At 41.7% G+C, this 27,781-nt stretch overlaps 1 protein-coding gene across 9 annotated transcripts; it reads left to right on the top strand.

Annotated features, from left to right (window-relative positions):
• The first annotated feature begins 18 nt into the window (after window positions 1-18).
• Window positions 19-26,461, top strand: CNTROB (centrobin, centriole duplication and spindle assembly protein). Of its 9 annotated transcripts, none has more exons than XR_011974072.1 (21): window positions 19-177; window positions 826-1,079; window positions 1,231-1,511; window positions 3,771-3,855; window positions 4,034-4,115; window positions 4,516-4,672; window positions 5,304-5,420; window positions 5,883-5,999; window positions 9,211-9,309; window positions 9,902-10,138; window positions 10,514-10,660; window positions 15,036-15,169; window positions 15,422-15,547; window positions 15,717-15,870; window positions 23,791-24,058; window positions 24,451-24,581; window positions 24,743-24,832; window positions 24,990-25,160; window positions 25,340-25,448; window positions 25,917-25,989; window positions 26,211-26,461. XR_011974072.1 is itself a non-coding variant. In XM_072641154.1 (21 exons), exons 2-21 carry the CDS (start codon window positions 1,055-1,057, stop codon window positions 26,322-26,324), a joined length of 2,700 nt encoding a protein of 899 aa, XP_072497255.1. In that variant the 5' UTR covers window positions 32-177; window positions 826-1,054; the 3' UTR covers window positions 26,325-26,461. The 9 variants fall into 9 exon arrangements, 6 of the variants coding, with proteins under 6 accessions (XP_072497255.1, XP_072497253.1, XP_072497257.1 ...); XR_011974073.1 differs by having other exon boundaries at window positions 24,719-24,832; XM_072641154.1 differs by having other exon boundaries at window positions 32-177; window positions 4,052-4,115; window positions 24,769-24,832; window positions 25,340-25,475.
• Window positions 26,462-27,781: the final 1,320 nt, after the last annotated feature.

Here is a 27,781-nt window from a genome sequence, read left to right as displayed (position 1 = left end):
CCAATCCTCTGCGGCGCCGGAAAGGCGTACGCCGGCCCCTCCCAGCTCCTCCAACCCCATTCAAGTCCACGCCCCTCGTCCCGCCCCTTTCCCGGGCTCTTTGAGCAGCCCTAGTTCAAACCGGCGATTTGGGCCTCGCGTGCTGCCAGCCTCGTCCCGGGGCGGATGGATGCTGTGGTGCGCGGGCGGGAGGCCGGGAGAGCGGGCAGGGGGCATCCAACTGTTCTTGGAGGGGGAAGGGAAAAGGAGTCCCCCACCCCCAGGAGGTGGGGGGAGGGAGGTCGGCGGAGGGAGCGAGTCCCCCTCCCCCACGTCTTACCTGTATCGTCCTGGTTAGAGGTGCAAGGGTCCGAGTGGAGGGGAAAGCGAAGTGGGGTGGGGGGTGGTGGCCAGGGCTCTAGGACTAGGGGAGGACGGCGGCCAAGGGCAGCTAGGGAAGGGCCTCTCCCCCGGAGGAGATGCACGGCCTGGAGAAGCCAGGTGATGAAATTCTTCCCAGGAAGGCCCAGGGGGTATGTTCGGGAGCCTTGGTTCTCTCTGGGGAGGTCATGGGCCCCTTAGGAGTTTGTCCCTCCAGGACACTGACCAGGTAGGAGTCCGAAGGAAGCCAGGACGGATTTGGGACCCTGTGGGGGGTCCCACCCTTGGTTTGCATCACCACCGGTGTAGGGATGCTTTAGAACTAAAGTGGGGCATCTGCTGCAAAGGAGGTTGAGCTCCCTGCTACCACCCCCTCCCCATTGGGCAGGAGGAACTTGCAGGGTACCTCCAGCTATCATCTTCCTCCTTATCCTTTTTCTCTCTTCCTCCCCAACCCTGAAACAGGTAAGCTTCCCTTACTTTGCCTACTACCATTCCTCTCAAGAGTGTAGAAGAGAAGTTTCTTTCCTCATTCTGTGGCCTCTAGAATCAGGACAGTCCGGCAGGCTTGGTCTGGGAGCCATGGTGGCTTAGAACAATGAAGTACTCTTGGATTAGAGGCCTGATCCAGGGAGAGATGTCTGAGTGCATGCACTCAGGGCCGTTGGAAGCAGCATGATTTAAGCATCTGGAGATGTCTCAGCAAGCTGACCTCCTGGGTATGAGGCCAATCTGTTTTGAGGAGATTTCCCCCTGCTCCTCCTTCCTGGATCCCACCTCCTATGCTGTTTGCTTTTTCCCCTGGGCCCCTTTTGAATGGAGCCAAGAGACTTCTTGTTCCCCATTGTCTTTAGCTCTCTTCCCCTTTAGTCTCCATGGCAGCTCAAGCTCCAAGCCCCAACTCACCCCTCCGGCCAGAGGACCTCCTGAGTGATGCAGCAGGTCCTCCTGGACGGAGCCAAGGAATGTTCTCAGAGGTTACCTCTCAGCTTTATGCTTCCCTGAGGCAAAGCCGAAAGGCAGAGGCCAGTGCCAGGACCAGTCTCTACCTGGCCTCCAACTCTCCACCCCCTCCTGAGGAACTGGAGGGCCTGGCCCGAGAGCTGAGCCGAAGCCTGTCAACTGGGGTGGAGACCAGTTCACAGAGAAAGGTGGGGCTGGACACTTGGACTGATGGATACTCAGGTCATTGGATGAATATAGAAACAAGATAGGTTTTGTGAAGGGTTGAATTTGGGTTGCATCCTTTAATTCAACCAACATTCGTTAAGAGCCTACTCTGAGGATAGCATGGTGCTGGACCAAAATGAAACACTCCCTTGTCTTACATTTTAACAACATATGCATAGATAAGCAAATTTGGGATGGAAGCCAGGAATCAAGAAAGATTCCCATAGGAGGTAGAGAAAAAAAGAATTCTGACAAGTGGTGGTAAGGAGAGTGTGTGTGTATATTTCAGGTGTGAATGATAGCCTATGTGAAGATAGACAATAAAATGTTAGGTTTGATGAACATCTGTTAGTCCAATTTGATTTGAACTTGACTTGAAATTCATCAACAGAAATTAATATGAAATAAGTCAGATTGTGGAAAGTTTTACATGGTAACTCAAAATATCTTAGAGGTATCAGGGAGAGGCTGAATAATTTTGAGCGGGGAAGTGACATGTTTAGATATGGACTTTAGGAAGATTACGTTGGCAGCTTTGTGTTTGGAAAGGGCAGAAAGCTGGAATTGGAAACAAAATTAGAAAGTGATGAACAATGCCTCATGATATGTAGTAGATGGTCCTGTGTAGAAGGGGGGGAGATATGGAGATAGAATCAGTATTTTAGCAACTGAGTGGATATGGGAGGTTCAGGAGAAAGAATCACTGTTGGCTCAAAGCCTACAAACCTGCATGACTGGAAGGAAGGTATTGTCCTCTAAAGAAATAGGGAAGTCTAGAGGAGTGATTTTAGGGGGAAAGAGAATTCCATTTTGGACATTTGAGGTTTAGTAGGAAATTCAGGTGGAAATGTCCAGCAGGCACTTGGCAATTTGGGACTTGGAGTTCGGGATAGAGATTAGGGCTAGATATATAGATGTGAGAGTCATCATCCCAGAGATAATAATTTAACCCTTGGGAAATGATGAGATTTTGGGAGAGAGGAGAGCCCAGATAAAAGGTAGGAACTTTATGATTGAAAGAAGTGAGCCATCACAGATGCAAAAGGAGCAGAAGAGGAAGGTAGTCAAAAACCATAGAGAGAGAATTAGGTAGTTTGAGGACTGAGAAAATGTAGATTAAGCAGTTAAGAATTGAGGTAACCTTAGAATTTAATACCTCAGAAATTAATTAACCATTACAATAATAACATAAATGATATGTATGTATATGTACATACATACATATATATGTATATTATATAGTGCTTTGGGGAGCTAAGTGGCACAGAGCACCAGGTCTGGAGTCAGAAAGACCTGAGTTCAAATGTGACTTTGGATCTTATTAGTTGTGTGCCCCTGGGTAAGTCACTTAACCCTATTTCCTCATCTGTAAAATAACCTGGAGGAGATGACAAACTACTCCAGTATCTTTGCCAAGAAAACCTCAGATGGGGTCATGAGTTAGACACACCTGAAATATAGTGCTTTAAGGTTTACAATAAATTGTTCATTTTTCATTCAAATTGCTCATACATTATCTCATTTAATCTTCACAACAGTCATGGGAGATAGGTGTTAATATTATCAACCACATTTTTAGAGATGTGGAAGTAGGCTGAGAAAAGTGACTTACCCTGGATTACAAGCTAGTAAAAATCTGAGGCAGAATTCAAATTCAGTTCTTCCTGATTCCAAGTAAAGCCCCTCTATTCATTTTGCCACATTATAGTGTGGAATCAATCATACTTGTTACTAATAACTGGCATTTGTGAAAGGGAGAAAGGAGCAGAACACTATGAGTTTGGCACACTGGAAAATTCTCCCCAACATGTTGCACAAAATTTGGGAAAGGGGTGGAGATATGCTGGGGACCTAGATCCTAGGAAGATCTAGAGCCATATCTCTACAGGGAAGTAGAGACGTGGAGGTAAAATACCTGGACATGAGATAGGACCAGCAGTTTAGGGACAGTAGCAAAGTAACAAGATTTAACATTAGCATTTTGAATCTAGTGAGTTAATCACAAAACATAGCATTCTAATTGAACATATCATCAGGAGGGTTATTATTTCTCATAGAGAAAAAGCTAGTGATGAGAGAAGTGGTTCTCAAAGGGATCACTTCATTTATACCTGTTTACTGAGACACTGAAGTACCTGGTTCCCAGAGTCGGGGGTGAGATAGGGAAAAGGGAAGATAATATCTCCCTTGACAGGAAGCAGAGTGTAGAATTAATCAGGCTGTGGGTCACTGTCCTTCAGGGAGGCTCCCAGCATATCTTGGAGATGGAAAACGTACGGGGTCACCTCCAAAGCATGCTCCAGGCTTCTCGGGACCCTGCTTCTCGTAAGTGAGCCTGCTCTGCTGGGGCCATGAAAGGGGTATGTAGCCAAGAGGGGTTGGACAAGCATGTAAGGGAAGCAGCAGGGAAGAAGGTGAAGTGGAAAGGACTGTTACCTTTCATCTTCAAATGGGCCCTGCCCCTGTCCATACCTAGCCCTTCAATTCCTCTGGCTGCTTGCAGGGGATAACCTTGTTCCAGGTACTGTTCCCGAGAGGCGAGAAGAGGACTCTTTTGACAGTGACAGCACAGCCACCCTGCTGAAGTGAGTTACCCTGAAGCCCTTGTGAGTCATATAGGCATCCTCTGCCGTGATATTTAAGTTCTTAAGCCATCTGTCCTTTTCTCTGTAACCTCTGCTTTGTTTTGGAACACAGGCATTCAGGTTCCCAACTTCTCTCATTTCTTTGCTAAGAATTTTTCCTCCCCTTACTGTTGTTAACTTATCTGCTTATAATAGTGTAGCAAGGTATAATAGAAAGGGCACTCTGCACCATGAATCCCAAGAGTTGGACTCTTGGCTCCATCTACCATTAATTACTTAAGGGACTTTGGCTATGTTTCTTCTCTGACCTTCAATTTCTTCATCAGTAAAAGGAGGGAATTGGATTAATCTGATCTAATCTAAGGTCCTTTCGAGCTATAAGTTTCTGTGATTTGCTCAGTACCCGTCCTCTCCAAGAGCTATCTCCACCCAGCTCGGCTCCAGCCCTGGAGGAGTTGTTCCCTCGATATGCTGGCATCCGGCCTGGAAATCCTCACTACTTTCCTGATCTTCAGGGACTGAGAGATGCCTTGGATACAGAACATACCCGCCGTAGGGTAAGTTGAGGAATTGAAGGAGGAAAGTGTAGCTGAATCATTCCCAAGGGAGTGAAAAGAGACAGCAGATGTGGGACCAATTACATAGGTCCTGGACCTGATGTCCCCCATCTTATACCTCTTCACAAGCAGTATAGGAGAGAGAGAAGGGCATGAAAATAAAGCACACATTGCCCTTCATTTATTCCCTTCTAGGGGACCTAATTGTCCACAAGCCCTAATCTCCTAGGTGGGAGGGAAAGTCTGTGGAATCTTTCTTAACACCTGACACGTTGAGCTGATGTGTACTATAGGCTTCCCATCTCTGTTATTCCTTGGGTCTCCAAGACTCTTTCCCAGGGGGCTGGGGAAAAGAAGAAACGCAGGAGAAGGGTTACATTTAAGTCTGGTTCCTAAAGGCTCACTTCTAGGAAGGTGTTTGAAACTTAGTCCTTAATCAGCCTTCCCTTTTGTGACTCAGATTCCTGCTCCATGGTCATCAGTTGTCCTTTTAGCCCAAAATGCACCACCTGGGACCTAGACAAATTGTTTTGAAGCCTTCTTTTTTCTCTACCAGAAGGTTCTGGTAGTACTGTGACTTGGGACAGAATAGGTAAAAAAATGAATGATATGCCTTGCTGTTTTTCCTTAGCACTGTGAGCGTCACATTCAGAATCTACAGACCCGTGTGTTAGAACTGCAGCAGCAGTTAGCTGTTGCTGTGGCTGCAGACCGAAAGAAAGATCTTATGATTGAGCAACTGGACAAGGTGCCAGGGGAATAAGGGAAGCTGGGCCTGGAGTACAGTATCACCTTTCCAAACAAACGGGAAAACAAGGGATTGGATTTAGCTATAGTGGAACTGTGTAACAATGAATGAGGGAATTATATTTATTTAGTATTTTGTTTTTTCCTCAATTACATGTAAAAACAAATTTTAAACATTCATTTTTAAAAATTTTGAGTTCCAAATTCTCTCCCTTCTTATTGAAAAGGTAAACAATTTGATATAAGTTGTATATGTATAGTCATGCAAAACATTTTCAAGTTAGTCATGTTATGGAGAATGAATGAATTATATACAGAAGTTTTTTGACTGTTTGTTTATTCTCATATACATGCTAGGAGATGGAGATGGCCACCAATCCAGTCAGAAGACAGAGATGCAACTAAAAGATTGTATAAAATCTTACTAGACCTTCCCTTCTTCCCCCTCCTCTATCCTATCTAGACCTTGGCCAGAGTGGTAGAGGGCTGGAACCGACATGAGGCTGAGCGAACAGAAGTACTTCGGGGGTTACAAGAGGAGCAAAAGGCTGTTGAACTTACTCGAAGCCAACAGCAAGAGGTAGATATCTAGGGATCAGAAGACAGGGCAGCTTCTGTAAGGCAGAAGGGAATAGGGAAGCTGGAACTTTAGTCATAAGAAACATGACACTAGATTTGGGTTCTTAATCTGCCGTCTTTGAACTGGTTTTTTTGTTTGTTTTTTTTATATTAATTTTATTTATTTTTAGTGTTCTACAATCAGTACCATAAAACTTAGATTTTTTTTCCCCACTACATACCCTCCCACCTCCCCCCCCCTCCCCCAGACGGCATATAATTCTATGTAGGATCTACACATACATTCTTATTGAATACATTTTCACTATAGTCAGGCTGTGTAGAAGAACTGAAATGAATGGGAGAAATCATATAACAAACCAAAACATACTACGCGCACAAAAGAATGATCTGCTACATTCTGTGATTGACTTCCATAGTTTTTCTCTAGATGTGGAAAGCATTTTGCCTTAGAAAACCATTGGGAATTTTTTTTTTAAGTCCTTGCATTGCTGTGAAGTTCCAAGTCTACCAGAAAAAATTCTTGCACACTGTGGTCGTTGCTGTGCACAAAGTTCTCCTGGTTCTGCTCCTTTCACTTAGCGTCAGATCATATAAGTCTTTCCAGGCCTCTCTGAAGTCTTCTTATTCATCATTTCTTATAGCGCAATAGTATTCCATTACATTCATATACCATAATTTATTCAACCATTCCCCAGTTGATGGGCATCCCTTTGATTTCCAGTTTTTGACCACTACAGGGTGCTGCTATAAATATTTTCATACATGTGGAACCCTTTCCCATTTTTATGATCTCTTGGGGGTACAATCCTAGAAGCAATATTGCTGGGTCAAAGGATATGCACATTTTTGTAGCCCTTTGGGCATAGTTCCAAACCACTCTCCAGAATGATTGGATGAGCTCACAGCTCCACCAACAATGAATTAGTGTTCCAACTCTCCCACATCCTCTCCAACATTTATCATCTTCCTGCTCTGTCATGTTTGCCAATCTGATAGGTGTGATGTGGTACCTCAGAGTTGTTTTGATTTGCATCTCTCTAAACAAAAGTGATTTAGAGCATTTTTTCATATGATTATAGATATCTTTAATTTCTTCCTCTGAAAATTGCCTGTTCATATCCTTTGACGATTTATCAACTGGGGAATGGCTTGTATTGTTGTACATTTGACTCAGTTCTCTGTATATTCTAAAAATGAGGCCTTTATCCCTGAGATTAGCTGTAAAAATTCTTTCCCAATATTCTACTTCCCTCCAAATTTTGGTTACATTGAGTTTGGTTGTGCAAACACTTTTCAGTTTAATGTAATCAAAATTATCCATCTTATACTTCAAAATGCTTTCTATCTCTTCTTTAGTCAAAAATTCTTCTCTTCTCCATCAATCTGATAAATACACTATTCCTTGCTCCTCTAATTTGTCCATAGTATCAGTCTTTATACCTGGATCATGTACCCATTTGGACTTTATTCTTGTGTACAGTGTCAGGCATTGGTCTATGCCTAGTTTCTGCCACATTATTAATCCAGTTTTCCCAGCAATTTTTGTCAAACAGTGAGTTCTTATCCCAGAAGCTGAGATCCTTGGGTTTATCAAACAGGAGATTGCTATACTCGTTGCCTACTGTGTCTTGAGTACCTAGCCTGTTCCACTTGTCTACCCTTGTGTTTCTTAGCCAGTACCAAATAGTTTTGATAGTTGCTGCTTTATAATACAATTTGAGATCTGGTAGCGCTAGGCCACCTCATTAGTCCCTTTGATATTCTGGACCTTTTGTTCTTCCAGATGAATTTTGATATTATTTTATCCAGCTCTAGAAAATAATTATCTGATAGTTTAATTGGTAAATTAATAAGTAAATAAGTAAATTAATTTAGGTAGAATTGTCATTTTTATTATATTGACTCAGCCTACCCATGAGCAACTGATGTTTTTCCACTTACTTAGATCTGACTTTATTTGTGCAAAAAGTGCTTTTAACTGTTTTTTAAAAAATATTTTGATAAACTCTTTGAATATCATTGATTTCCTTTTGTCATCCTAGGCATTTTAAAACATTTTTCTGAGAGAGGGTCCAGAATAGGTTCCCTTCAATCTAGGCTTCACCAGATTGCTAAAGGGATCTGCAACACAAAAAAAGTTAAGCGAGAGGAAGTTCTGAGGTTCAACATGATATTTTGAACAACGTATCCTGATTATTACACCCTTCTCACCCCATAACAAAAATAAACAGTTAAGTGACACCACGAAACAGAGAGACCACATTTATCAGTATGCAGCATCAATTGGGTTCCACCAGTCCAACCAGAGGACAGAAAGTTTTGTCATCTCTCTGTATTCAGTATTGGTTTTTGTTGCATATAATCTGAGCTGAGCTGCTTTTTAGTGTTGTTTCTGCTTTCTACACTGCATCAGCTCATATAAGTCTTCTCATGTTTCTTTGAATTCTTCATGATCATCATAATCCTTTACTACATTCACATGCCACAATTTTTTTCAGCCCTTCTTTAGCTGATGAGCACTCACTTTGTTTTCAGTTTTATGCTACCACAAAAAAAGTCTTACTCTACACGTGTTGTTATATGACAGTGAGATTATCTGTCTTAAGGAACGTGTCCAGTAGTGGGATTACTGGATCAAAGGTTGTAAAAAATTTAATCACTTTTCTTGCATGATTCTAAAGTTATCCAGATCAGTTAGACCAATTTATAGCTCCACAAATAGTCCATTAATGTCCATCCTACAGCCCTTCCAATGATGACTTTCTGTCTTTTTATCATCTTTGCCAGCTTGATGGTCAATTTGAGGTCAAATCTCAGAATTGCTTTACTTTTTATTTCTTTTATTAAGGATTTGGAATATTTATTCAAATGGTTTTTGTTGGTTTGTAATTCTTTTGAAACCTTCCCATTCTTTGATCATTGAACGTGATCTTGAAGCCTCACTTAGTAGGTCTGCCATCCACCCCCAAAATTAGTACCGTGGATTTCATTGTCAACATTACTCCTTTAGTCTCTCCCCCTACTCCATTTGGCATTAAAAAAAAAGAATTAATACTGTATTTGGGAAAAGTTGGGTGCCCCTGTCCAGTTAGATCACTAAGAGCTAGTTTGGAGTGTATATACTTTGTGTATTCTGGTAGGGATTTTGCATGCTGGGACTTGAGTCCTCATTCTCCTGAATTCTATCCTGTCTTCCTCCCTGCCTGTAGACTATAGCTCGTCTAGAACAGAGTCTAAAGCAGACCAAGGAGGCCCTGAGTAGAGAGCGGGAAGGAGCCAGCCAACAGCAGCAGGAGCAGGAGACGTTGGTGAGAGAGCCAGACTCATTTCATTTATCTTGACACTGACTCAAAGGGAACTATGGGCTAGCCTCATATCCTGTTTCTGGGTTCTGACTGAAGAGTTGAGATAGGAATCAAGTGTAATGAGGTGATTACTAATATATGCTAGGAGCTAAGTGTGGGATGATAACAGTATCCCAGTTTTAGTGGTAAGGAACGTTCAACCAGAATTCCAACTTTAGATCTTTCTCTCATTGCTGACTGAGATTTATTTGACTTATAACTTGTGATTCAAAGTAACAACACATTTTTATAGTATGTGAACATTTAGAAATCACTTACCTCACAGTAATTCTATGTTGTAGATTAGTGTTAAGTATTATTATCTCCATTTTACAAATAATTTCTGTGAGCCACAGTGAATTGTCTGCGGTCATATGGGTAGGAAATAATAGAGCTGGTACTTAAATCTAAGGCGTCTGACTCAAATGCAGTGCTCTTTCCACTTCACCACGTATGAGTGGTGTTCATTGCCTTGTTGGAAAGGCATAGGTTCAAAGGGAGATGAAGTCTGTCACTGGGCCTCGGTAGGTATCATGGTTGCCTGTTTCGGTTATAGAAGGAAGCACGACAAGCTTTAGCTCGTAGCTTAGAGCGGGAACAGCAGCGGTGTCGGACTCTGCAGGAGGAGCGAGATGAGGCACGGACAGAGCAATTGAATCAGCACAGAGAGTTAGAAGCGCTCCAGGCTGCCTTGGAAGAAAAGCACCAGGCCTGGACCCAGCGTGAACGCCAGCTGGAAGAGCGCTGTAAGAGTCTCCAAGAGGAGGGCCGGACCCAACTGGAAAGGGAGCAGGTGAGGGAAGCAGACAAGTGTGGGAGTGAAGCCTAGGATAGAGAAGGGGGAATGAGCAGAAAGTTGGGCATAAATGGGGAAAGATTAAGGCAAAGGGACTGAGGTACAGAAATAGAGTTTACTAGCTATGGTGGCAGCAGCAAATGAAGGAAGGAATGTGGAAGACAAGACCAAGCAGGCATAGTTCTAGCCGGAGGGACAGGTCACTAAGGAGAGTTATGGATGTATAGTAGTTTGGCTTAGGTGGAAGAGTGAGGATAAGGAGAGGGCTGAGGCATGAGTTAAGAGAGTTAGAAGCAGAGTATAGAGATTAGACTGGGCTAGAAGTAGCCTTGGAAGAGAGTGTAAAGTACTTGCACTTTTCTTTCTCCTCAGGCAAACTCCCAGCGGGAGGTACAAGCAGCCCAAGAGGCTCAGCAGCTCCTGGCCTCTGTTCAGTCTGACGTTCGGAGATTAGAAGAAGAATTGGACACAGCACGGCGAGAAAGAGATGCTCTACAGCTGGAAACCAGCCTGGTGCAGGTCAGGGGGAGGGGAGGGTGCTGGGATTCATTAACTCTTTACCTGATTGAGAAAGGTTTGTCCAGGATCCTTGAGAGTCAAAAAAGTGACCTGATTTTAGATTGCTAAGTTTATTTCAATGTGGTAGAGCTAGTATACATTACTCTTTGCTTTTCCTCCAAACTCATTTCACCTGAGGGCACCATTGTGCCAGTTGTCCAGACTTTCTCCCTCATCGTTTACATCCAATCATTTCCCAGATCACATAGTTTCTACTTCCAATACATCTGTCATCTGTTGCTTCTCCACACATCAACTTCAAGTCTTTATTAAGTACCTACTGTGTGCCAGACACTATGATAAATTCTGGGGATACAAAGATGGCAGCATCAAAAAACTCACAATCAAGTGAGGGAGAAGGATGCAAACAAACACCTTTGTTACAAATAAGATATAGCTAGGATAAATTGGAGGTAAAGAGAAAAGGCACTAGCATTAAGGGGGATTATGGAAGGCTTCTTGTAGAAGACAGGGTTTTAGCTGAGACCTGAAGGAAGCCAGAGGGGCAGGAGGCAGAATTGAAAAGGGAAAACGTGCTAGGCATGAGGGAACAGCATGTGAAATAGCACAGTCAGGAGGTGGATTATCTCAGCAAGAAGATTCAGATGGAGTAGAACTGCCAGGAGGCCAGTGTCACTTGGTCTTAGAATATATGGAGAGGAGTAAAGTATAAGAAGACTGAAAAGGTAGGAAGGTGGCAGGTGTAGAAAGGGCTTTACAAGACAAACATAATTTTATATTTGATCATGGTGATAGTGAACCATTGGAAATGACTAAAAAGGGCTCCACTGACAGCTGAGCAGAGGGCACTGGGGTGAGGAGAGACTTGTGGCAGGCAGACCCACCAGCACGCTACTGCACTAGTCCTGGTGTGAGGCAATGAGAAACTGTGCCGGGGTGGTGACAGCTTCAGAGGAGAGAATAAGCACATATGAGAGATGTTATGTATGTAAAAACAACAGGTCTTGGCAACAGATTGAATGTGGAGGTGAGGGTGTGAGAGAGAGTGAGGAGTTGAGAATGGCCCCTAGGTTGGGAGGCTGGATAACTGGGAGGATGGTGGTGGAAGAAAAGTCACAGGGTCACCATCCTAGTTTAGCCCCTTGTCACCTTTTTTTTAAGAAGTTTTTTTCTGGCCTTTTACCTGGACTACTGTAATAGCCTTTGATTGCATCTGTGTGTTTTCAGTCCCAAACTGTTCTCCGCTCTGCTGCCAGAATAATCTGTTTAAGGGACGATTCTGGATGTCACCATTCTGTTCAGTAACCTGCCTTGGGGAAAAATCATGAGTCCTCATCTTGGTATTTAATAAGACCTTCTATGGTCTGCCTCTGAGCTGCTTTTCCAATCTTATTTCATTCACCTTACCTTCTAATCAGTCAAACGTTTGTTAAGTACCTCTTAAATGCTATCCCTGTACTAAATGCCGGGGCTACAAAAAGAGGCACAAGATTGTGCCTTCCTTCAACGAATTTACAGTTTAATGAGGGAGACAGCAAGCAAACATGCATGCAGGTGAGCTGTATATGAGAGAAGTGGGGAAAAAAACAGGGAAGGCTCTAGAATTAAGAGGGGTTAGGAAAAGGTTCCTGTGAAAGGGAACAGGTTTAAGTTGGGACTTAAAGAAACCTGAAAGGTCAGTAGGTGAGAGGTTTGAGTGAGAATGGTCCAGATATGGAGGACAGCCTGAGAAAAAGCCCAGAGCTGACAGATGGAATTTGTCACCAGACCGAAAGAGTAAGGTGTAAGAAGACTGACACCATAGGAAAGGGAGGAAGGCTTTAGGTTATAAAAGGCTTTGATCCTGGAGGCAATAGGGAACCACTGGAGTTTATTGAGTAGGGAGGTGACATGATCAGTCCTGAGCTTTAGGAAAAGCATTTTAAGATCTGAATAAAGGATGGAGTGGAGTAAGAAGAGACTTGAGGCAGGCAGTCTCACCAGCAGGTTATTGCAGTAATCTGAATGTGAAGTGATGAGAACTTGCACCAGAGTGGTGGTAGCATCAGGGGAGAGAAGGGGACATACATACATTTCAACCAGACTTGAGGTTTAGTCCCTGAGCTCCTCTGTACAATCCATCTCTTACAAATCAGGTGTGCATTTCTCCTTGCCTTATTCTACTCGTTACTTATCTCCATCTTTTAGAGACTTCTTTCAAAGAGCAACTCAGATGCCACCTCTGTGAAACCTTCTTGGACCCCCTCCCTTCCTTTAGTCTTCTGTGTGTGTGTGTGTGTGTGTGTGTGTGTGTGTGTGTGTGTGTGTGTGTCTGTTTGTGTACGTGTCTGATTGTCTGTCTTCCTTTCTTAAATCATCTCATTGTACTTTGTTGTATACATATATTTCTTTTCCTCTCAGTAGGTTGTTATAAAGTGTAGGGCTTATTTTCTCCTTGTCTTTGTGTGTTTTCACTGACTTTCCAATGAATAGTCATTGAATTTTTTTTAAAGTATTGACTGATTTGGTCTTGTGTCCAAAGAACTCTCAAAAGCCTTCTCTAGCACCACAACTCAGAAGCGTCAATTCTGCCATGCTCAACTTTCCTTATAGTCCAACTCTTATAGCCATTCGTTGCTGCTGGGAAAACCATAACTTTGACTCTATGGACCTTTGTTGGCAAGGTATTTTCTCTGCTTTTTAGTGTGTGTCCAGATTTGCCATAGCTTTTCTTCCAAGGAGCAAGTGTCTTTTAATTTCATGGCTGCATTCACAATCTGCAATCATTTTTGAGCCAAGAATGTAAAAAGTGATGCTGCTCCCATTTATTTTCCCGTGGAATAATGGGACCCGATGCCATGATCTTAATTTTTTTAATGTTAAGCTTCAAACCAGCTTTTACACTTTCCTCTTTCACCCTTATCAGGAAGCTTCTTAATTCTTCACTTTCTGCTGTCAGAGTTTGCCTCTCAGATGGCTGCTCTTTCTCCCAGCATCCTTAATTCCAACTTTTGGTTTGTCCAGCCTGGCATTTTGCATGATATATTCTGCACATAAGTTAAATAAACAAGGTGATGATACACAGCCTTATCTTACTCCTTTCCCAATCTTGAGCTAATCAGTTATTTCATGTTCACTTTTAATTGTTGTTTCTTGACTTGAATACAAGTTCCTTAGGAGACAAGTAAGATGATCTGGTATTCCCATTCCATGGGAGTCCCATGAAGACTTATCATAGTAGAAGATATTTAATGTTTGTTCAATATAATAATTTAATTCAATGTATGCACACAATAAAATGTGTATCTTTATACAAATCTAAATCATCGTCTTAGTATATTTTCTATTAATAAGTTGGTAGACACTTCATGCCTTATAGAATTATTTTAATTTATTTTTTAATTTAAATTTTGTTTTTTCAACTATTAAGCATTTATTTTGTCTCCATCTCCCAGATGAGGAGTTAAAAACAAACACCCTTGTTGCAAAATAAACAGAATTAAGCTTAACACATTCCCGTATTGACTATGTCCAAAATGTACCTCATTTTATTCATCACATTATGTCAGGGAGTAAACTACATTCTTCATCATTGCATGTCTGGAATCCTAATTGGTCATTGTGTTGATCAGTTAAATTTTTCAAATTTGTTTCTACAATGTTAATGTTATCATGTAAATTCTTCTTCTGTTCACTTCACTCTGCATCCATACAAGTCTTCCCAGATTTCTCTGGAATTATTCCTTTCTTAATATCTTATAGCACAATAATGTTCCTTTACATTTTTATACCATAATTTGTTTAGCCAGTCTCCCATGGATGGGCACCCCCTCCTCCTTTGTTTCTAGTTCTTTGCATCATAAAAAGAACGGCTATAAATATTTTGAAACACATAGATCCATTTTCCCTTTCTTTGATCTCCTTGTAGTATAGGCCTAATAGTGGTACTGTTGGGTCAAAGGATGTGCCCAGTTTAGTAACTTTTTGAGGCATAGTTCCAATTTGCTTTTCAGAATGGCTATACTCATTTGCAACTCCACCAACAATGCATCAGTGTGTCTGCTTTCTCAAGTGAGCTAATTTTTGAAGGGTCCAGTCTTTCTCCTTTGAGAGAAGAATAATTTGATTTCATCTGTTAAAAGATGATTAATTCACAGACTGGTAGGAGGACTGTTCCTTGATTGAAAGAAACTCTTTGTTTTCCTCCCTTCTGCTTGTGAATGGTGTGTGTGTGTGTGTGTGATAGTAGGCAGATTTGTTCTAGATTCTTTATTCTATATTCTTTAATATGTTTGTTAAAGAGACCTTTAGCCTCTTTAAACCTCAGTAGCAAGCAGAGACTAGACCCTGAGTTCCTAGGTCAGCCTGACTATCCTCCACATCTCCTCACAACCAGGCCCGGTTTGAAGCCCAACGAGTACAGATGGAGTCAGAGCTTGCTATTTTGCTAGAGCAGAGAGTAACTGAGCGACTAGCCCAGGTGCAAGAGAGCAGCCTTCGACAAGTGAGCAGTCTTCGGGAACAACACAGGTACCTGGATGATGCCCAATTTTTCCCTCTCCCAGCTGCCTCCTCACCCCTGCCCTGTGTATACTTGTCATGGGAAGGCCTAACTTTTCTTTTTCTGACTCTGTTTCCCCTTCTCTTGTTTTCCTTTGTTTTCCTTTTTCATCCCTAAACCTCTCTCATCTCTGGCCCGTCCCTACTTAGGAACCTTTGTGAAATTTATGTTCCATACAAGTTGTGGTTATTACTAATAACCTGGAATTTAATTGTTATTAGGAAGCAGTTACAGGAGTTGACTGAGCAGCATCAGCAGGAACTGTCCAGTCAGTTGGATCAGTTCCAGGTGGAGTTATCGGAGAGAGAAGATCGACATCAGGAGGTGGCTCAAGACTATGAGCTCAGGTGCTGTCCACTAGAATCTCCTCATACTTCTCTTCTGGGCTTGGGTGGCCTAGGATTCTGATTCTCTCGAGATTTCAAGTATTAGACTCCCTAAGCCCCAGCTTGTCTCATCACCAAATCAAGAATCTAGTGAGCCCCTAAAAATCCCCCTTTCCCCTCATTTTCCCAGATTGGCTCATGAGCAGGCCCGAGTACGGGAATTACGGATGGAACACCACCAGCTAGAAGAGCAGCGGGTGGAGCTGGTAGAACGGTTCCAGTCCATGCTTCGGGCTCACTGGGATGAGGCACACCAGCTGCTCACCACCACAGCCCCTTCTCAGGTAGGCCCTATCCTTTGGACTACACGGTGGGCTGAGGTCAGTTGAAATCAAGTGAAAAATGCTAAGGCTTACAAGAAGAAAGAAGTTTTTTAAAGCTGTTTTTGGGGAGGTTAGATCATAGAAGGAGTAGAACTTGACACTCAGAGAAATAAGATTGTAACTGATGTCAGAGGAAAAATAGAGATGCTCGTCTTTTATTTTTGCTTCTCTTTTTTCTTCCAAGGAGAATGATCTCAGCATTAAAAAGTACAGAATAAAAATGGCTAATAGTGAGTTAATGTCCAAGATAGAGATAGTTAAAGAACACCATGTGCCCTTAATAAATTCTAGTCACTTGACCCCAGTGACCTACATCTTTAGGATACTAAAAAAATCCCCAAAAAACTGGTGGATATGATCACTGTCATTGTCAGTGATCTTTGGCAATAGACAAAGTACCACAGGATTGGAGAAGGGCAAATGTAGTCCTGATTTGCAAAAAGGGAAGAGAATGTAATGTAATTCATTTATATGCCAATGAGCTTTGCTTGGATTTTTGGCAAAATTCTAGTACTCATTATTAATAATATGTTTAGTAGACATTTAGAAAAAGAAGTAGTGATCACAAAGAGTCAGTAAGGTTTTTTGCCGTGCCAGGTGTTGTTCAGTTTATTCATTTGCGTCCAACTCTTCCTGACCCAGTGGACTACACGCCAGGCCCTTCTGTCCTCCACTATCTCCCAAAGTCTGTCCAAGTTCATGTTCATTGTTTCCATGACACTTATCCATTTCATCTTCTGCTGTCCCCTTTTCTTTGCCTTCAATTTTTCCCAGCATCTCAGTCTTTCCCAATGAGTCTCATCTTATTATGTGGCCAAAGTATTCAAGCTTCAGTTTCAGTATCTGACCTTCCAGTGAATAGCCTGAATTAATTTCTTTAAATATTGACTGATTTGATCTCCTTGCTGTCAAAGGACTCTCAAATGTCTTCTCTAGCACCACAGTTTGAACCATATTTCCTTTTTTGATAGGGTTGTGAAACTGGTAGATACAGGAAATTCTGTATATAGTTAGTGTGGATTTTAATTTTTTTCTAATTTATTTATTTATTTTTAGTTTTCAACATTCACTTCCACAAGATTTTGAGTTCCAAATTTTCTCCCCATTTCTCCCCTCTGCCCACCCCAAAACAGAGTGCATTCTGATTACCTCTTTCCCTAATTGGCCCTCCCTTCTATCACATCCCTCCCTTCTCTTATCCCCATCCCCTCTATTTTCTTGTAGGGCAAGATAGATTTCTATACCCCATTGCCTGTATATCTTATTTCCTAGTTGCTTGTAAAAACAATTTTTAACTTTAGTTTTTAAAACTTTGAATTCCAATTTCTCTCTCTTTCTGTCTCCCCACCCATTCCCACTGGGAAGGCAAGCAATTCAATATAGGTTATACGTGTGTAGTTATGCAAAAAACTTCCATAAAAGTCATGTTATGAAAGACTAACTATATTTCCCTCCTTCCTATCCTGCCCCCCATTTATTCTGTTCACTCTTTTGACCCTATCCCTCCTCAAAAGTATTTACTTCTAATTACCTCCTCCTCCCATTTGCCCTACCTTCTATCAACCCCCCAACCCCTACTTATCACCATCTCCCCTACTTTCCTGTAGTGTAAGCTAGATTTTCATAGCAAATTGAGTATGCATGTTATTGCCTCCTTAAGCCAAATGTGATGAGAGTAAGGTTCACTTTTTCCCCTCTCACCTCCTCTTTCTTCCCTTCCATTGAAAAAGCTTTTTCTTGACTCTTTTATGTGAGAGAGAATTTGCCCCAGTCTATTTTTCCCTTTCTCTTCCCAATATATTCCTCTCTCACCCCTTAATTTTATTTTTTTAGATATTATCCCTTCCTATTCAACTCACCTTGTGCTCTCTGTCTCTATGTATATAATCCCTCCAACTACCTTAGTACTGAGAAAAGTCTCAAAAGTTATGTGTTATCTTTCCATGTAGAAATAAACAGTTCAACATTAGTAAGTCCTTTATGATTTCTCTTTCCTGTTTACCTTTTCATGCTTCTCTTGATTTTTGTGTTTGAAAATCAAATTTTCCATTCAACTCTGGTCTTTTCATCAAGAATGCTTGAAAGTCCTATTTCATTGAATGACCATTTTTTTCCCCTGAAGTCTTATACTAGTGTTGCTGGATAGGTGATTCCTTTGACTTGTGGAATATCATATTCCAAGCTCTGCGATCCCTTAATATAAGAGCTGCTAGATCTTGTGTTATACTGATGGTATTTCCACAGTACTCAAATGGTTTCTTTCTGGCTGCTTGCAATATTTTCTCCTTGACCTGGGAACTCTGGAATTTGGCTACAATATTCCTAGGAGTTTTCCTTTCAGGATCTCTTTCAGGAGATGATCTATGGATTCTTTCAGTGTTTATTTTACCCTCTGGTTCTAGAATAGCAGGGCAGTTTCCCTTGATAATTTTTTGAAAGATGATGTCTAGGCTCTTTGTTTGATCATGGCTTTCAGGTAGTCCCATAATTTTTAAATTGTCTCTCTTGGATCTATTTTCCAGGTCAGTTGTTTTTCCAATGAGATATTTCACATTGTCTGCTATTTTTTCATTTCTTTGGTTTTGTTTTATAATTTCTTGATTTTTTATAAAATCATTAGCTTCCATCTGCCCCATTCTAATCTTTAAGGAATTATTTTCTTCAGTGAGCTTTTGGACCTCCTTTTCCATCTGGCCAATTCTGCTTTTTAGGACATTCTTTTCTTCATTGACTTTTTGGATCTCTTTTATCATTTGGGTTAGTCTATTTTTTACAGCATTTTTTTTAGATCTCCTTTAGCAAACAGTTGACTCATTTTTCATAATTTTCTTGCATCACTCTTATTTCTCTTCCCAATTTTTGCTCTACTTCTCTTACTTGATTTTCAAAATCCTTTTTGAGCTCTTCTGTGACCTGAGAGCAATTCATATTTTTCTTGGAGGCTTTGGATGGAGGAGCTTTGACTTTGTTGTCTTCTGTTTGCATATTTTGGTCTTGTCATCAAAGTAAGATTCTATAGTCTGATTCTTTTTTCAGTTTTTGCTTATTTCCCCAGCCATTTACTTGACTTTTGAGTTCTTTATCAAGGTAGTTCTCTGCATCCAGTGGGGGTTGGGGGGTATACTCTCAGCTGCTTAATTCTCCCACAGTCTGTGGGCCTAGAGCTCCAGAAACAGTTGCTGTCTCTGCCCCTGCTGCTGCTGTGGGTTCCTCTGCCCTCTTCTCCCTCTGCCACCCTGGGGCTAGGGCTGGACCACTCCACTCTCCCACACTGGTCCCACAGGCTTTTTCCACTGGCCTTCCAATTTGTCCTTGGCATTTTGGGGTCCTGAAATCTGGAAACTGCCACAGGTGAGAGAGATTCAGTCTCCCCAAAGCCTGCTCAGGTCCTGTTTGTGTAGGCGTGGCCCGTACTGGACTGTGCCCTGCCCTCTACCTGGCCCGATAGACACTTCCTGGCAATCTTCTGGGCTGTCTTGGGCTGGAGATTTGCTTCACTCTGGCATTCTGTGGGTTCTGCAGCACCAGAATTTCTTTAGAGACATTTTTTGCAGATATTTGGCTGGGCTTGTGGGCAGCACTTTAGAAAGCGCATGCTGTTGCTCCGCCATCTTGACTCTGCTATTAGTGTAGATTTTAGCAAGACATTGGATAATATCAGTCATGTTTTACTTGTTCAAGAAATGTGTATTTGATTTTGCATTAAGAATGCTTGAAAGTCCTCTATTTCTTTAAAAATCCATTTTTTTCCCTTGTAGCATTATACTCAGTTTTGCTGGGTAAATTATTCTTGGCTGTAAGCCTGTTTCCTTTGCCTTCTGGACTATTGTATTCCAAGGTCTCCACTCTTTTATAATGGTGAATACTAAATTGTGTATGATCCTGACTGTCACTCTTTAGTGCTTGAATTCTTTCTTTTTGGCTGCTTGTATTTTTTTTTGACCTGGAAGCTCAGGATTTTGGCTGTGACGTTCCTGAGAGTTTTCATTTGGACTTTCAAGAGGTGTTTGGTAGATTCTTTCTATTTTTAATTTGCTATCTAGTTCTAAGAGATGTGGGCAGTTTTCTTTTTAATGTTTCTTGAAATAGGATGTCTAAGCTTTTGTTTTGTTAATGGCAGATTTTTTTTTGGTAAATTTAAAAAATTTTTAATGTAAATACAGAATGAGAAAAGAAAAAAACATTGCTGTGTACACAGCAGACCACAAGAGACAATTCAATATAAAACAGTAAATTTATGCAGCTCCTTCCATTCGCTCAGAAAAATTAATCTTCTAGGTTTCTCTTGACTCTTGTGTTTGCATTTTAAAGTTCCTACTCCTAAAGTTCCTTATCTTTTCATCAGAAATATCTAAAAGTCTTTTATTACCTTAAAGATCCATTTTTTTTTTTAACCTGTAGGATTATATTCACTTAGTTTTGCAGGAAAAATTGTTCCTAATTGTAAACCTATGTCTTTTGGAGTATTGTATTCCAAGATTGCCTCTCATTCGTGGTAGAAGCTTCTCAGTCTTGTCTGTGTCCTGACTATGCCTTCTATGGTACTTGAGCTCTTTCTGGCCACCTGCAATATTTTTCATTTGACTTAGAAACTTTGAATTTTAGTCCTGACTTTTCTGAGATACTTTTGTTGAGATTTCTTTCATTAGGTGATAGTGGGTTCTTTCTGTCTTCAAATTTTACTCTGGCTTTAATAGATCAGGGCAATTTTCATTTATAATTTCTTGAAATATAATATCCATACTTTTTAAAAAAAATTATAGTTTTAAGAACGTCCAATGATTTTTTACATTGTTTCTCCTTGATCTGTTTTTGGTCAACAGTTGTTCAACTGTTTTTGTTATTTTGTTAGCTATCTTACATTTTCTTATATTTTTCTAATCTTTTTTCTTTTAGAGTTTTCTTGGCTGTTTCATGGAGTCTGTATTGCTCTGTTTGAGTTTTCAGGGAGTCTTTTACTTAGGCAAGATTTACCACTTTCTCTTCTACTCCGCTTATTCTCCTTCCAGTTTTTTCCTTTAGAGTTTCTATTTCATTTTTTACCTTTTGCTTCATTTCTTACATAGCTATTCATGAAGTTCTTGTGGAAATCTTTTTTTTTTTTTTTTTACTTTGAATCTCTCCTTACAGTTGTAACAGTTACTTGCTCCTTCAGGCTGGGCACCTCTAGAGCTATCATTTTTTACATTGATTGGTGTTGTCTTTGGTTTTTTACATGTCCCTCCAGCTTTAGTTCCTGAATTGAGGATTTGTGCCAAGGTCTGGCCCTGCCTCGTTCTATACTTTTGGCTGGAGTGGTTGCCCTACTTTATCTTGGCACTGGTTACTTGCATTCCTAGGAAGACTTCTACCTCTCAATATTACCTCCATCCCCAGATTCTTGCAGTTCAGAGCACTGTGTCTTCAGGGCCTTCTCCAGCATCTCAAAGTACACTGTTAGGGACCTCAGAATCCCTCTTCTGAATGCTCCCTGCCACTCTGGTCATCGCCATTCCTCAAAGCTTTCAAGCTCCCTACCCTGGGCTTTGTGCCCATCTTTCTTACAAGACCCTCTGCTTTTGCTGCCTTTGGACACAGAGGCTTTCAGACGCCATTTGTCTCTTGCTTATCTCTGATTGCCGAGATGCTGCTGGTTTGTTTATTTTTACTGATGCCAGCTTCCTGGCAGTCCTCTTTTCTTTCAGCTTTTAACTGACTTTTTTTTTTTGCAGTTCTGGGGTAGGAGAACCATATCATCTTGCCAGTTACACATTGAAATATTTCCTGGTGTGAGGGATAGAACTCCTTCCCTTATATGTATCCTGGGGAGGCATGCTAAAAAAAAAATTTATTCGCTAGCATACATAACCAAAAAAGTTTGACTGTTCTAAGAGTATGAGTTAAATAGTTGCCAGATTACATGGTAGAAGAAGGTTTTTTCTGGACTAGGCATGTGGAAGTCTACCGTGGTTCAGGAAGTCCTGAGGCTGAAGTCCTCTCTGATTATCTGCCTTTAAGGGGAAGTTCCTTGTTAATGACAGAGGAGATAAATCTTTATTTTAATCTTGGTAATTTCAATTTTTGAATTGGATGTTGAGATTATTTCAATTATTTTTGGCCAGCCTCTTGTCATATCTGATTAGAGAGTCATTGTTAAGTGATGACAAAGAGCTTTTACTAAGAGTAGAAGCACCAACTCTGCCATTTTTCTTATTTGCTTGTGCTTGCGTTATTAGTATTATCTTCTGTAAGAGTCTTTTTAAGCCACTGGTCTAGTATATGATGGTTAAAGATAGATAATGTAATCCATAAATCCATTTAACATCACTATACACTGAAACAAGGTAGGGATTCACTGTCAGTTCTCCTTCCCTCTGGATATTTTGAGAACAATTGGGACATTTGAAAACAAAAGACCACTTAAGGGTACCAGCAAAAGATAGTAAATGTTATTTGAGACTAATTTCTTTTTTATGTATAAATAAGGGTTCTAATCTTTTCCTCCAGTGCCACAGTGAGTTGTCTTGCACACTCCACTTTGTAGATCAGTGTCTTAGGGTGATATCCCTGCTGGATGCATATTGCTTAGAAAATCACAAATTAACATGATGTTTTATTGTATTTTTATTTTGTGAAACATTTCCCTAAAACAGTTTTAATATGTTTCAGTGATAATATCTGCCCCGGAGAGTGTCCTAAGATACAGAGAGATTAAATGACTTGGGTTGGGGGGAGAAGAGGGTGGGGAATCACATTTCTAGTCTGTGTAAGAGGCAGGGTTTGAACCCAGAAGCCTATCCCCAACTTCTATCCACTGTACCATATGCTGCCTCTTATTATTTCTTATTGTATAATAATATTCCATTCTATTCATATTCCTCTGTTTTTTCAGCCATTCCCAGATTAATTGATGCACACTTTATTATTAGTTCTTTACTATAGCACAAAGAATGCTACTGTTTTGAACTGGACCTTGTTTCTGCCTTTGGCTTCCTTGGAATAGATGCTAATAATGAGATTTTCTTTGGCCAAAGAGTGTAAAGTAGTTGTTAGTTTTCTTGCATAATTCCAAATTAACATCTAGAACAGCTGGATCAATTTAGAGCCCCAACAACAATGCATCTTTGCACCCCTCTTCCCACAGCCTCTCCAACATCGACTATTTCTTTTTCTATCATCTTTGCTCATTTACGGGGCATGAGATGAAATCTTACTTGTTTTTCATTTGCATTTCTTTTTAATATTAATGATTTGGAGCATGTCTTCGAGTAATCATTTATGGTTTGCAGTTCATCTTTTGAAAACTATTTCCTTTTGACTTAAGATGAAAACTGCTATATATCTCCAGAGAAAGAACTGATAGAGTCTAATGCAGATTAGAACATACTTTTTCTTTACTTCCTTTATTTTTCTTGGTTTTATTTTTGTTTGTTTTTGGTCTGTGTTTTTCTTTCACAACGTAGAAATATATTTTACATAATTGCAAATGTATAACCTATATCAAATTGCTTGCCTTCTTAATGAGGGGGGAAGGAAGAGAGAGAGGGAATTTGGAAATCAAAAATTTTTTTAAAAAGAATGTTAAGAAAAAAAAGAAAACTCTGTCCTTTGACCACTTATCTCACAGGAAATTATTCTACTTGTTATTAACCCACTTCATTTGTTATTCCTTTCTTTTTTTCCCCTTTCCCTTCAAGCTTGGGACAGTTGTTGGTTGCACAAAAGTCTAAGAAATTGCTACCTTGTGTTTCAGGATAGTACAGATTTCTACCCTGTAGAAAATGTGACCCTGGCCCACTTTCACGCAGGCTGTCACCTTCATTGATTCCTCTATAGCCTCCTCTTCACTTGGCTCTGATCTTTACTGGTCTTCTCTTTCCCTTTCTTCCTATTTCTTCCCAGGTCCCTCCCCCTGGTAATCCCAGCTCCTTGGCTTCCGGTCCCAGAGACTCAGAGAAAGAGGAGAGGAGGCCTTGGAGTATGCCCCCAGCAGCAGTGGCTCTAAAGCCAGTATTGCAACAGAACCGGGAGCCAAGGGAGGAGCTGCCTGGAGGCCTCACCCACCCTCGTACCCCCTCACCCGATCTCAGCCTTCTGCTAGGCCCTAATTTCCAGAGCCAGCATAGCTTTCAGCCTTTGGAGCCTAAACCTGATATGACTCCACCCTCAGGTAACTAGGAATGGGGTTCCTTCTATGTTAATTCTCTAGTCTCTTTTCCTTGACTCCAGTTCTTTCCTCCTAGAGTTTGAATATTTGCTTTTCTAGCCCTGGACTAGTCTCCTTCTCTAAACTTCACTTCCTGCCCTCTCTCCCTTACCCTTACTTCTATCTCTAGACTTTTTCATTTAGTCTCCTAATCTTGTCTTGTATCTGGTCTCTAATAGTCCCCAGGTGTCCTGAATTATATATAATCCTCAGCCTTCTCTTTCAAACTCTCTTCCAAACCTCCTAAGATTTAGCCTTTCTGCCTTTAGCTTTGATTTGTACTGCTGTGTGCCCCTTCTTCTGGGTGGATGGTGTTTGTAACCCCTGCCACCAGCTCATTTTTTTCCTCTGGGCAGCCGGAGGCTTTCCTCCTGAGCACCGAGCAGAACGGCCGTTCCTGGAGGCTCTTGGAGGCAGGGGAGAAGGGCCTCTGGAACAAGGCTTACGCCCTCCACAGCTGGAAGAGCTGAAGCACTATCTGCACCAGGTATGGGCTTTCCTGAGGGATCTGTTCTCCTTTCCAGGTCTCCTATTTCTCCTTGTTTCTTTACTGATACCTTCTTGGAGACACTCCCAGGCTTTACATTACTCAGCCCCATCTGATATTTCTCTTCCCTTCCCTAGACCCCAACCCCCTATCTCTTCTAGGGTCCTCTGCCACTTTCTCTCCACAGTTCTTGGAACCAGTGCCCCAGAGCTGTGTGAGTCCCACCATTGATATGCTGCCCCCTAAATCTGGTAAGTCCAGCACTAAGAAGGGGTCCATAGAGCCCAGGAACCTGGTTATCTAAGGTAAACAACGAGGGACGTGCTGAGCAAAGTCATAGAGTTTCTTACTGGAGAATGAAATCTTTGATGACTTTTCCTAATTAGGAAAGTTTTAACCCTTGTCCAGGTCCCCTGACAGTCCCCCCTTGGGAGGAAGCCCCTTCACTACCACGGCCCCCACCTCCTGTCCACAAAACTAAAGTACCACTGGCCAAGGCATCCTGTCTTTTCCGGGTACCTGAGCCCCCTCCAACTCCTCCACAAAGCTGCAGTCATGAAGGTTGCTCCCCAGACAGAGGTGAGTAGAGTGGGGGGAGAGAGGTGGGATTGAATGTAAACTATGGGGAGACTGAAGTTGAGGGAAGTAGAGACCTTCTTCAGAAGGAGATATGATGGGGGCAGTGAGGAAGCTTGGGGATTAAGGGAGGACGAACAAGGTACAGGAATTACTGGAATAAACAATCATATTTTGCTAAGGTGGAGAGGGGAGACTAATATCCCCCCAGCAACTGGCGGAGCTGTCCCGGCTTCTTCGACAGTACCAGGCCCGAGGCAATGGGGGTCCATCTACGGAGGATCTTTTACTGTACTTAAGGGGGTCATACCATAGTGGGTAAAAGGACTGGATGGGGGAAGGAGGGATAAGACTGTGGGGGATCAAGAAGGGATGAGAAACCGTGAGGCTTTGCCATCTCACTTCTTGGGAGGTTTGGTCTGTTCAAGGTGGAAAAGCAAGGAGGCAGGCCTGCAAGTTTTTCCCACTGCCCTTCTACATTTCTTCTTGCTCTCTACCCTTTCTCCTTCTTCCCACTTTTCTTTAAATATCCCCACTCTATAGCCCTTCCCACTCAAGGATGTATCATCCTGAATGCTCAGTTCCCATCACTGCTTTATTCCAATGTCCTCTTCCTCCTATAATCATTCCTTCCTTCTCTTACCTTACCTCTTGGGACAACAGGATATTACTACCTCTGTTCTGAGCTGCTGGTGGGCATCCCTCCCTGGGCTGGGGAAGTGTTGAATGTCCTGTATTGCTTCTCAATTTGTGTGACAGAGTTGAAGGTCGAGGGGATGGCATTCCCAGAAGGAATGCAGACACACGCTTAGGAGAGGTTCTCCGGAAAGAGGTGAGAGAAGAGTAGGGACTAAAGCTCCTGCTAGCCCCAGTCATCCCAACACCACCTTATTGCTTGAATGCCACAGCACATGGACACTGACCTTTTCTGTTTGACCCTGACTCCTCCTTCTCCCACATCTCCCTTGACTTTTAGTGGGGATTGGGAGATCAAAGGTGTGTAAAATGCCTAAAACTGACATTTATCTTTCTTCTTCATGGCTTCCTTCTCAGGCTTCATCCCGTCGATCTGCCAGTACTCATAAGACTGAGAGACCAGTGGGCAAGAAGAAAAGTGGCCATCCCGCACCAAGCAGTACTAGGAGTCGAAATGGAATCTGGAGATAGCCTTTGTACTCTACACCCAGCCCCTTTACATTTTTTAAAAGAAATGTTTTATTTAATTAAAACTGGTTGGTTGTATCTGAATCTTTGAGGAATTGGGAAATGGGTAGATTAAATATAACTCTGTGTAAAGGACCACAGTCCCTATATGAGAGCTGTCTTTGTTGGTATTAGTCTGGGTCCCTGTCTCAGGTTTGATGTTACAAGAAAATGAGACATGCAAGTTAACAAAAGGAGGTTTACTTAGGCATAGCACTAAAAGACCTTCAAAGATACTCCAGCACTTAGCTTGGTTAGAAAGAGCCTGCTTTGCCTTGCCTTCTCTCCAGCTGGAAAGGAGTCTGGTCAGCCAAGCCGGATGTGGTGATTTCTCCACATTGGGTGAAGTGCCCTGTCTCCTTGTGGGTGGGTTTTAGGTGATCAGAAAACTACTTTAATCTGAACCAAAGCTACTAGGAAGCTGCACTGAAGAAGATGTAGATTAATCTTAGCCCACTGGGCTGATTGGGTCCCAGGCGCAGCTTCACAGCCTATCAGGTCTTGGTAAGACAAGGGTGGGGTTAGGACATTGTTCCCACACAGAGAACAGATTTTAAGACTTTTAGTAGAGCTTCAGGCTTAGTTAGCATTCAGAGCATTTTGTATGCAGTTTAAACTTAATGGTTTTCTTCTTCAGGAGGGAAAAGTTATTTCTGATTTTTAAAAAAAGGATCTTAAATATTCAGTGTAGCATCTATAGCTAGTGTGGAGGCAACTGGGGCTTTGGCACCAGGGTGACAAAACTGAGACAGTGTTAACAGCACTTGTGTTTATGCAACTTGGAATTGAGTTTAGCACCCAGCTGGCTGGCAGTCTAAAATGTCTAGAGTTTGGGACTTGGAGTAAGGAACACCTGATTTTAAATCCCATGCTGGTCCTCATTCTGTGACCATGGGCAAGTCAATTACTCAATCTCTCATCCTCAGGATCCTCACTAAAATAGGGAATAATACCTGTAGTGCCTTTTAAAAAAAAAAAGTTTATTTATTTATTTTTGGTTTTCAGCATTCATTTCCACAAAATTTTGAGTTCCAAATTTTCTCCCCATCTCTCCCCTCCCCCACCCCATAACACCTTGCATTCTGATTACCCCTTCCCTCAATATGCCCTCCCTTCTATCACATCCCCCCCTTCTTTCATCCCCATCTTCTCTCTTTTCTTGTAGGGCAAAATAGATTTCTATACCACATTACCTGTATTTCTTATTTCCCAGTTGTATGCAAAACGTTTCTCAACATTCGTTCCTAATACTTTGAATTCCAGCTTCTCTCCCTTCCTCCCTCCCCACTCATCCCCACTGAGAAGGCAAACAATTCAATATAGGCTGTATATGTGTAGTTTTGCAAAAGACTTCCTTAATAGTCATGTTGTGTAAGACTATATTTCCCTCCATCCTATCCTGCTCCCCATTTATTCTTTTC

The sequence above is a fragment of the Notamacropus eugenii genome, chromosome 2, assembly GCF_028372415.1.
Source record: "Notamacropus eugenii isolate mMacEug1 chromosome 2, mMacEug1.pri_v2, whole genome shotgun sequence".
NCBI classification, from domain to species: Eukaryota; Metazoa; Chordata; class Mammalia; order Diprotodontia; family Macropodidae; genus Notamacropus; species Notamacropus eugenii.
The sequence above is the reverse complement of the archived record's forward strand: the minus strand, read 5'-3'. Positions and strand labels throughout refer to the sequence as shown.

Bases quoted from the DNA above. Each gene is read 5' to 3' on its own strand.
- CNTROB (XM_072641152.1), top strand. From the start codon at position 1,055: ATGTCTCAGCAAGCTGACCTCCTGG. The intron at 5,421-5,882 runs GTGCCAGGGGAA...TATCCTATCTAG, and splicing joins TGATTGAGCAACTGGACAAG to ACCTTGGCCAGAGTGGTAGA. The intron at 10,661-15,035 runs GTCAGGGGGAGG...CCTCACAACCAG, and splicing joins TGGAAACCAGCCTGGTGCAG to GCCCGGTTTGAAGCCCAACG.